Source organism: Pyrus communis, chromosome 4 (assembly GCF_041283825.1).
Source record: "Pyrus communis isolate YQ-2024b chromosome 4, ASM4128382v1, whole genome shotgun sequence".
Taxonomy (NCBI): domain Eukaryota; kingdom Viridiplantae; phylum Streptophyta; class Magnoliopsida; order Rosales; family Rosaceae; genus Pyrus; species Pyrus communis.
The window spans coordinates 16,962,098-16,972,583 of NC_142568.1; the positions used below are offsets into that span (position 1 = coordinate 16,962,098).

At 38.0% G+C, this 10,486-nt stretch overlaps 2 protein-coding genes and 1 pseudogene across 2 annotated transcripts; all 3 read left to right on the forward strand.

The window, feature by feature from the left end:
• The first annotated feature begins 2,278 nt into the window (after positions 1-2,278).
• Positions 2,279-5,243, forward strand: LOC137723108 (aldo-keto reductase family 4 member C10). Its single transcript, XM_068462270.2, has 7 exons — positions 2,279-2,601; positions 3,020-3,070; positions 3,569-3,645; positions 3,785-3,872; positions 4,178-4,453; positions 4,527-4,775; positions 4,940-5,243. The coding sequence occupies exons 1-5, from the start codon at positions 2,482-2,484 to the stop codon at positions 4,271-4,273; spliced, it is 432 nt and encodes a 143-aa protein (XP_068318371.2). The 5' UTR covers positions 2,279-2,481; the 3' UTR covers positions 4,274-4,453; positions 4,527-4,775; positions 4,940-5,243.
• LOC148697550 (NADPH-dependent aldo-keto reductase, chloroplastic pseudogene) lies at positions 4,350-5,026 on the forward strand (annotated as a pseudogene).
• A 1,139-nt stretch (positions 5,244-6,382) lies between the features above and the next one.
• Positions 6,383-8,524, forward strand: LOC148697551 (uncharacterized). Its single transcript, XM_088691951.1, has 4 exons — positions 6,383-6,725; positions 7,923-7,936; positions 8,070-8,213; positions 8,424-8,524. The coding sequence occupies exons 1-4, from the start codon at positions 6,463-6,465 to the stop codon at positions 8,522-8,524; spliced, it is 522 nt and encodes a 173-aa protein (XP_088548077.1). The 5' UTR covers positions 6,383-6,462.
• Positions 8,525-10,486: the final 1,962 nt, after the last annotated feature.

Sequence of the window (10,486 nt, forward strand, 5' to 3'; positions counted from 1 at the left end):
AATGTCACCTTCTTCGGAGCCAGATATATCAAGTTTGTGGCAATGTGGGCATGCAAAAAAATTAAGCTCTTACAAGGCGATGTTTTATGAGGCATTTCACAAACCGTTTGTCCAATTATATCTTAACCCGGATTAGTAAAAGTAATTCAAGAGAGTTGACAAATTACTCTATCTTAAAAGCCAGTTCTGAATTCAAGAGAGCTGACAAACTACTCTACTTTAAAAGCCAGTTCTAAAAGAACTGTTCACGCAGAGTGGAACGACGCTTTTGCGTGAACAGTTCCATTTCATCTTGAAAGAGATGAACATCAGTCTGATTTTAATGCCTGAACTGTTCACGCATAGTGAACGATGGTTTTGCCTCTGTTTCTCTGTGGTCCCGTTTACTGTGCTCAAAATCAGTCCGTCCATTTCATCCTTTTCTCTCCTCTGCTGAGCATCGCTCTCTCTCACAACAACGCTCTTCTGCTCAACGTCGCTCCCTCCTTTCTGGAGCTGCGCAAGTCGACCGCCCCCACCCCACACATCATCCCCACGAACCCAGAGACACCCCAAACCACCCCCACGAATACCTCCTGGAGTTAATCAAGGGGAATTGCGCTCTCACCGGCAGCAACCAAAGCTGCGTGAATGCTTTGAAAACAGAATGGACCAGTTGTCAATCTTTTCGGCTCCCCAGTTCAGTAAGGGCTAGTTACGTAAAGATTTTTGTGATTAATACCATAGTCCAGGGATTTGCATCATTGGCGACGAACAAGGTCCTTACGAATGCTATTGGTGTATACCTCAGTACTTGTTTGCCATGTTTTCTGAAATTTATCAGGCAAGTGCTTTTTCCTTTTCCCCTTCTTTACATTCCTTCTTTCTCGTTCAGTTGTGTTAGTTTCTGCACTTGCTTGTCATTATACGACAACGTTCGATAGTTTTTTCGATGTATCCTTTCATTGGTCATATCGATTAGGCACTCGTAAGCTGTGACTTTAAGAGAACTTCCATATTCGCAATTATTCAACTTCGTTAATACAAGACATTGATTGAATTCAATATTCTGTTCGATTGATCATACAGGAGAGGCTTATTAAAAGGAAATGGTTTTGTGCACGAGACTCTGGGTGCATACAGGACCCTGGAAGAATTATGGGATGGCGAGAGTGAGCAGAACCTTGATGTTAGGAAGCAATTTCCTTTACATCTCCTTCAGCTTCTTCGAATACATAGAACTAACAGTATGTAACTACAAAATTTAGTCTGCATAGAAATCTGGATTAGGAATGTCTTGAATATAGTACGTTGTACGTGAAGATATTGCTGAAGGTCGAAAATGTTGCATCTGTTGGGTGTTGAAATGGTGGAACTGTTCACTGTTGCTTGTTCGATTTCCTTTCCTAACCTGCTTTTTACTCGTGTCTCTACACTTCAACGGAAACTAACTAATCCTGATTTCTCTGCCTTGCCTTAACAACAGCTCTCATCATCTTTCTGTCACGTTTTCACCTTATGCACTCTTCTCCTGTATATATTGAAGTGACTCATTAAAAATAGAAATGAAAAAAAATTGTGCAAACAATTGGTTGTAAAGAAGAACGACTTCTTGCATGTAAAAATCATTTTATTTTAGTATATCATCAAATTAAGAGAATGATTTAGGTGAAACGGGTTTACATACCAAGACAAAGTTATAAAAGTGACCATAACACTAAAATAAAAAGTGTGTTCCATTGAAGATCTTCTTTCTAGAATTAGATAATACTACAAAAGCGAGGGACTTTGAACACTAAACAGATTGAATTTGCAACAAAAAAGTTAGAGAATTTGAACACAGAATGTAATGAGTTTAAAAAGAAAACCTATTCACTTGGACAATTGCGGCCATTTAATTTGGGAGAGACTAGTATGACACACCTCAAAATTTGACAATTTATCATTTTCCTTAGAATTGTGTGGTCTTCTGGAAAAAGATTGAGATCATTTTTTATGGCTTGAATAAAGGCAAAGAAATAGCTGGTTGATGAGTCTACCAAGTGTCTTACCTGGACCACTTGATGACTTGATTTGACAACGTAAAAATCTACGGCCACAAAAGGTGTCAACTTCTATTTCAACGGCTCAGATCTCCTGTGCCACTTTATAGGGTGATACCAGAAAGATTTTTCAATCCGTTCAAAAAATGTGTACAGTGTCCATACAACATATTTCATTATCTAAACGGTTGAACACTTAAAAAGAAATTCAACTAATTGTATGTTTGCATGTAACTTGCCATCTCGTGCACTTAATTACATTGATAAATCTCTATATACCCGAACGAGTAGAGCACTAACCACATCCCAGAAAACGAAAAAGTAACATTCCTTGTCAAACGGTCGTAAACGATGACGTCTCGGATTCTCTCCCGCTCTCTTATAAATGCGAAGAGCCTTTTCATTTTTCTAGATTACTCTCTCTCTAAACTTCTCTGTCTCCACCTGAGGAGACTGAGAAATGGCGGACGACATTCGTTTCTTCGAGCTGAACACCGGAGCTAAGATCCCTTCTGTAGGGTTGGGGACCTGGCAGTCAAGCCCTGACCTCGTCGGCGACGCCGTACACGCCGCTGTCAAGGTATTTTTCTTTCCCTTACTACACGTTCTATTTAAATTTTTTTCGAACTGAAAAATCGATCATTGTGGAAGATTATTGGCTATCATTAGTGAAGAAAGTTGAGTTTTTCTTTCCCTTACTTCATTATCATGGGATTCGTTCACAATACACCTCTCGTGTGGTGAAATTTGAAGCCTAATACGTGGAGAATACAAAAGAAGGTAATATAGAGTGCCTGTGACTGTTGAGCACAACCTATTATGAACAAAGTTAATTGGTTTTATACCATAAAACCAATTTGACAATACGAAGAATAATCCAACTTCCTTACAAGGCCCTACAATATCCCTATCAATATGTGATTCATTCTTAACAATTAGCCGTTTGGTTTTGCTGAAATTTAGTATATAAGATAAATTTGTTGATTTACTAATTGTAGGCGGGTTGTCGACATATTGATTGTGCTCAATTCTACGGCAATGAGAAGGAGGTAACTTCAGTTTCGTTTACGCTAAATTACTTATTCGAGGGCATATTCGACAACTATTTTGTTTTTAGTTTTACGGTTTGTGTATTGCGCGAGAGATAGACGAAAAGTATATGGGGAAATGCAGGATGAATAATGATGGAGGGATCTATCTATAACGAAAAATGAAAATTAAAAATTAAACGTAAAATGGTTATCAAATGAGCCCTGAACATTTGTTGTAAATTTCTTTTATGGTTGACGTTCGTCTTTATGTGTTTGTTCATGTTAAGTAAATTGTACCCAGTAATTACTATCATTATGTTTAACTGTCAAATTTTTATTTTTTATGTTGAGCTGATTGATTGCCTTTAATTACCTTTATAATTTTAATTACTATGCGGTCATCTCTTTACATTAAATCTGGATAAAATTTGAAATGATTTATGTTAGTATCATTCTTTGAAGATGCTTGAGTCGTTACCAGAATTTGGTTCGACCAACAGTTTTTATTTCTTGTAGGTTGGTTTGGTTCTAAAGAAACTGTTTGAAGATGGTGCGGTGAAGCGCGAGGATTTGTGGATTACTTCCAAACTCTGGTTTGTTCATGCTAATTTAACTAAGTAGTGAGATATTTTGAGTAATTTCACTGAGCACACGAAGAATTAATTAGAGTAACCGCTGGTTATTTATGCTAAGTGATAGTGCTGTGACCCTTGTTTGGTTGTTTATCCGCAGGTGTACTGATCATGCTCCCGAAGATGTACCAGAGGCATTGGACAGGACTTTGAGAGACTTGCAACTGGATTATGTTGACTTGTACCTTGTACGTATTTCCTGTTCCAATCTTTTTCTCAAGTTATGCCTGTATCAGAATTTGATACCAAATTGTGTGCATTTTGTTTTAATAATTTACATATAGAAGAGGCTCCTTATAAGGAATGGAATCGTCGCGTGTTTTCCGAAATCCAAAATTAGATTATATAAGTTACTTTCAAAGGCATTGATTCCCTTGAGTCTGGCTATATTACCTGCATCTTGCTCTAAATATCAGGTTGAAATCAAATATTGTTATGTCATTTTGTGAGCATTATTTGGCTGCAACTAATGAGCCTGCTGGAAATTTCGAAGATACACTGGCCAGTCCGGATGAAGAAAGGGTCTGTGGGTTTTAAGCCTGAAAACCTTACTGATACTGATATCCCAGCAACTTGGAGAGCAATGTAAACCCTCTATGATTCGGGCAAGGCTCGAGCTATTGGTGTGTGCAATTTCTCCACAAAGAAGCTGTCAGATTTGCTGGATGTTGCACGTGTTCCTCCTGCTGTTGATCAAGTGGAGTGCCATCCTGTATGGCAGCAGAACAAGCTACGTTCCCTCTGTAAATCCAAGGGAGTTCACCTTTCTGTGAGTATGCAATACTTAATCACATTGTCTGTGTCCTGCGCAGTTACAAAAGTAACATATATTTTTCTTTCAGGGATATTCACCACTGGGCTCTCCTGGAACAACATGGGTCAAACTTGAAGTCCTTAAGAATCCAATTCTTCGGACAGTTGCTGAAAAATTAGGCAAAACTCCTGCACAAGTTGCTCTTCGATGGGGGCTGCAAAAGGGTCATAGTGTTCTTCCCAAGAGTACTAATGAAGTGAGGATCAAGGAGAACCTTGATGTGTTTGGCTGGTCTATCCCAGATGACTTGTTCGCCAAGTTTTCTGAAATCGAGCAGGTAACAAGTCGTCACTGGAAATGATTCTTATTCTCAGTGCTATCAGTACCCGTACTTACCTACAAGGAGAATGCCATTATTGCAGTATCGCGAGCAAATCATGCTGTAGTAATTGCTATGCAGCCTTTTCTCCTAACTAACTACACTGATTTCCAATTATGCAGGCAAGACTGATCAGAGGGGCCTCATTCGTTCATGATACTTTTGGTCCCTACAGGAGTTATGAGGAGTTCTGGGATGGTGAAATCTAGATTATAGGAAGTCTCATGAATCATGAATGCTTATGTGGAAGAGATTCTGGGAGCATTTTTTATGATTAGTATGACGGTTGATTTCGTAAACAGCGATTAGTTGATTATGCCACTTGCAACTTTCAGCATTTTGTTTTTCTTGATTGCCTTTGCCTGTTGCCCAGCTTTGGCTTGATGGTATTTGTGTTTGGTAATTCATTTGTTCTTAGTTTTTGGATTTTGTTGAGTATCTCACAACCAAAGTCTAGCATAAAAACCCTTGCACTTGTGACCAATTGATTATAGATGTTACACGCCACTAATAAGAATTGAGAGTTTGTCGAGAGTATCCCACTTACATTTTTTTTTCTTTTTTATTAGTAATTTTTTTGAGAAATTGACCAAAATGATCAATTTTTCGATAGTAGTCAATATACAAATGCAATTTACCTAGGGGAAGTGTTATTGGTACTCTAAAAAATCTCATTCTACACTCCTCACAAATGTTTTTTTTTTTTTTTTCCAAATATAGAAAGTTCAGAGTGTAAAATGAGATTTTTGAAGTGCCAATAATAATTCCCTTTACCTAAATGGTAGGGCTAATCGGAACCTGGAAAGGTTAGAGACACTTTAGCTCACCCATCGTCACTATCAAATAACACATCATCCCAAAGCCTTCAATCGTATAATCATTCGTGTTTTTTCTTAATTATTTGACGGACTACATATAGCTTAATTTTCAATTAAAAACTAGAGAAAAATTTGTCGAATTATCAGATAGAAGGCCCACTTTCAACAACATCCATATTGTCTTCAACTTGATAATTACTACGTGCAAAAATCCGTTAAGTGTGGAGTTTTCTCACAAAAAACCTCAGTATTAGTTGAAGTGAGGTTAGAATATTTAAATGTTTTATCACAAAAAATCTCAATATTAGTTGAACTGAGATTAGAATATTTAAACTTTTCTTTCTTAGATATACGGTCAATATGGAATATTTCAACACGCTCCTTCATGTAGAAATCGACACATCGGCAACTACATAAAGCAAAGGGGACTCACCCTACACACACAGCCACATGATCCACCATCATCGTGCGGAGCCAAGGGGACCCACATATCACGTGACAATACTCGTTAAAGGGGCTAAGTTGAACCACATTGTTATGGCAATCTACTTTCTCATCCTTTTAGTATAGATATTACCATTTGTTCAAAAAGAAATAAAATAAAAAATATGGTTCCCTAGCATTACCCTTTAATGTGTCACATCTCCTCTTTTACGAAGTCACCAAATTGGGCACTTTTCCAACCTCAAAGCCATAGGCCCATAGATGATAAGCCCAATACTAAATATTTTATTTCATTTACCTAAAACCCCAAGCATAAGGACAAAACCCTGATCCAATTCCAAAACCCTAAACCATCTGAATTTTCAGCCATAGCCGGACCTCAAATGTCTCTCTTCTCGATGCTCCGCAGGCCGTCCTACCCCGCCCTATCCCTCGCCGTCGGGTCAGCACCCATCTTTCACCGCGTGATCTCCACCATCCCTACTTTCAGCCCTCAGCTCATCCGTAGAAGCTTTGTAGTTCATCGATTCTCCACCGCCACTGCCACCGCCGTGGAGCCGATCAGCGAACAAAGTCTTGTCGAAGTCCTTGAGTCAGAGATCAAGTGTGCCCAAGACGAGAAACCCAAAGAAGCGTATAACTTTTAGTTTGCAACTTTACTCTCCAAATTGCTGTTTTTTTTTTTTAAAGTTGCATTTTTTTTTTTTTTTTGGGTGACTTTTTCATCGAATTAAGCTAAGGGCCGTTTGATATTAAACGCAAAACCTTTAGTCATTCTTAAAAACAATTTAAAGGAACATCTCTTGAAAACAGTTTTTTTTTTTTTTTTTTTTTTCTTTAAATCCAAAAATTTGTTTGCCATTGAACTCAGAAACTATTTTAGATCTTAAAATTAGGAAAGTCCCAAACTGGTTTCATAGTACTGGTCAGGTAAGTAAGTTAGGATCTCATTGGCAACTACCCTTCCCATCTCCTCCCTCACCGTGTTGTCGGCACCATCCAAGGCTGGCAATTCCCTTAACCTTTTCCGCGTAGCATTAACTAATTGGAGCTACGGCGGAGTCGAATCGACGCTGGCAGTGGACTCGAAGCGACGCCCAGCGGAGGGCGGACCCGATCAACGCTGGCAGCGAAGATCACGAAGAGGGAGATGAGAGAGAAGACGGAGAGGGGAGAGAGAAGAGGGTGAGGGCCGGGCCGTAGAGTTTTGTGTTTGGAGATTCTGCTTTATTTTATTTTATTTTTTTAACAAATGATACAATCTAAAGGATGTGAGAGAAATAATTTGAGATGTGTGAATATAATCTTTCCCAAACTAAGGAGAGAGAAATGTGCTTAGTTTCGCAATGAGTTAGTAATAATGAGGTTCAAATTTGTCTTTGACGAGAATCGAACTTTGTACTTAGCTTCACAATGAATTAGCAATAATGAGGTTTAAATTCGTCTTTGATGAAAATCAAACCTAAGATCTTTCACTTACAAGAAAAAGGAAATACCACTAAGTAAAGAGGAGGACCACTAGACGATAGTATTAAGTAGTTGTAGATGATTGTGTTTAAAACTTTAAAAATATACTTTTTGTAATTTTATCAAGAAAATTGTTATTAGCACTCCAAAAACTTTATAACACTCCTTATGTATTTTTCTTTTTATTTATAGAAAGTTTAAAATGAAAAATAAGAAGTGCCAAAAACAATTCCCTTTATTAAATACACATTGTTTTTAAATTATTCTTAAATTTAGTTTTTGAAAATTTAAAAACAGGCCAAACAAAAATTTAAAACTTATTTTAAAGTTATAAAAACTGTATTTAAATTGAATACCGAACGGGCAATTTTTTCAGTAATCCAATGTCGGGTAATTTTTTTTTTTTTGGTGAAAATTGTGGGGTAATTTTTTATTTATATGATTTTCAAACATTAGGAGTGTGAAGACGATTGGAGCATTTCCAAAGGTGAAGACGATTGGAGCAATTGTATGATTTCCACAGGTGAAGACGATTGGAAGTGTGAAGACCCCGCGATTCCGATGGTTGTGAGCATTTCCAAACCAAATGGACTGCAATTCGAGTTTGGCGTTTCTGCTTTTGCAACTGAGATTTTGATCGATAGCTTGTCAGTCAAGCAGCCTGAGCGTTGTTCCATAGACCTTGATTCTACTTATGATGGACCTCAATTTCAGTAAGCTTTGTGTCAATGGATCATACCTTTTGTTTGCATCTATTATGCACTGGATAGATTCTGATGATGGCTTCTTTTGTGTTCTGATATGTGCTGTTTTTTTTCCGTCAGTGACTTGGATGAGGAGTTGCAGAATGCTTTCTACAAGGATCTCGAGGGTTAAGTCGAGCACACCATGTCTGACTTCTTGTATGATTACATGGAGAACAAAGACAAGATGTACCTGATGTGGTTGAAGAATGCCAAGGGTTTTGTTCAGCTCTAAACGAAAAGAAACGGAGCTGTGTCGTGGAGCTGTATTAGTTTGAGAACCTCTTATTTATACTAGTAGTTAAATAACTAGTTTAGTATAGTAGATTGAGAACATTAGGGCAATGCTGAGCTGGAGCTTATTATATGTGGTTTAGAACTAGGTCAAATATTGTTTACTTCTAATGCTTGATCAGCGCAGATGGTGTTTCTATACGTATTAAGAGTTGTTACGTGTTAAATGAATCGATTACAAATACATTGCCTACTAAGATGTTATTTGGAAGTGTTTTCAGAATTATTAAAAGCGCTTTTGATTTTCATAATGTTATCAAAAAGAACTAATAGATTGTAGAAGTACTTAGTGCTTTCTCAAGGCATTTCTCGTGGTACTTCTCGTTCACATTACTTACCCTACAACACCATTGCCAAAATTATCAACCCTTTGCTTTCCTCTACTTCGCCCTCGGCCTACCTGTTGGAACTGTGGATGGTTGAGTTGGGCGAGAACGGTCACTTACAAACAAGAACAAACAACAGTGAACAACCTAAGGCATTGGTGTGGGTACCGATCAAAAGTTCTCCAATGGTCAAGTCAGTAGAAGATATTAGAACTTAAGCAAGGGCTAGAGAACAAAGTATGCGTTACCAGTGATACGCCCTTGGTGGGTGTATTTATACTAGTCGGGGAGAGAGTCTTTTTAAGATATAATATGTATTAAACCAGGAGAATCATCCATGATATCTAGCATAAGATATTGCTTCCTTTTAGAATTGTGATTACTTGTGGGCACGCCAATCCATAGACTGTGGGAATTTCCAAGAATATAGGAAACCAATATGATCTTTAGTCGGATTAGTTTTTCATGTCTTGCGGAGCAAGTATGGTCAATCTCAGCAAGGCCTACAAGCCTCACCCATCATTCCAGAGCCCAATAGGGTGTGGTGGAACCGTTGGTCTATTTAGTCGACTAAGTCTGTTCTGAGCCGTTAAGTCATTGATCAGACTTCTGAGGTACTTGTATTCTGATCAGCCTTCCTCCAACTGAGTAAAATTTATGGTCCCACATTGCCTGTGTGACACGCCCAACCCTAATAACCTCCAAACACCAGGGTAGGCACATGCTGGCTGACACCCGAAGATGATGAAGCCATACTAACATGCATGAGAAAAATGAAGAATTACGAATATAAATAAAACTTATAGATTTAAATACAATGCTTATGCAATTATGGAACTTGTTCAAATCATAAAACTAATCTGAGACACTATAAAGGAAATAATATAAAATTGAATGAACAAAGGGATAGGTCCTACACCGAGAGGACTCGAAGATGCTGATGCGGGAGTGCCCTGACACCGGGATTGTACGCCTTGATTCTAAGTCTTGAAGGGGTGCAAAACAAAACATGAGTAGACCAAGTTGATACATAAGTAATACGAAAACAGTTAATCTTTAATGTACTAACCCCCAGGTTTAGAAAACTCATATATCATAATAAGTAATAGGTTTTTTCCGAAAACCCTAGCATGAGACATATATCGTATATAGGGTGCTTAGTAGTAGTAGCACAAGGTACACACACACACACACACATATCTTCATTTTCCCGAAGGCACTACATCTCCCGGCCGAAGCCAATATAAATATATTCCGGCCGAAGCCACCAACCTACGCTCGGCCGAAGCCATATATAAGTATCTTTCAGCCGAAGCCACCAACATACGCCCTACCGAAGCCAATATAAATACCATTCGCCCATAGGCAGTATCATTTTCCCGTAGGCCCTACATCACCCAACCAAAGCCAATTAATGATTTCATTCGCCCATAGGCAGTTCGTATGAATAACCACTAAGTAAGCACATAAAAACATTAACATAATATTTCTAATATATATATATATATATATATATATGTCTTAAATCGGAGCTCAGTAACTAAAACATCATATCGTAAAACCACGTTCAATCATAT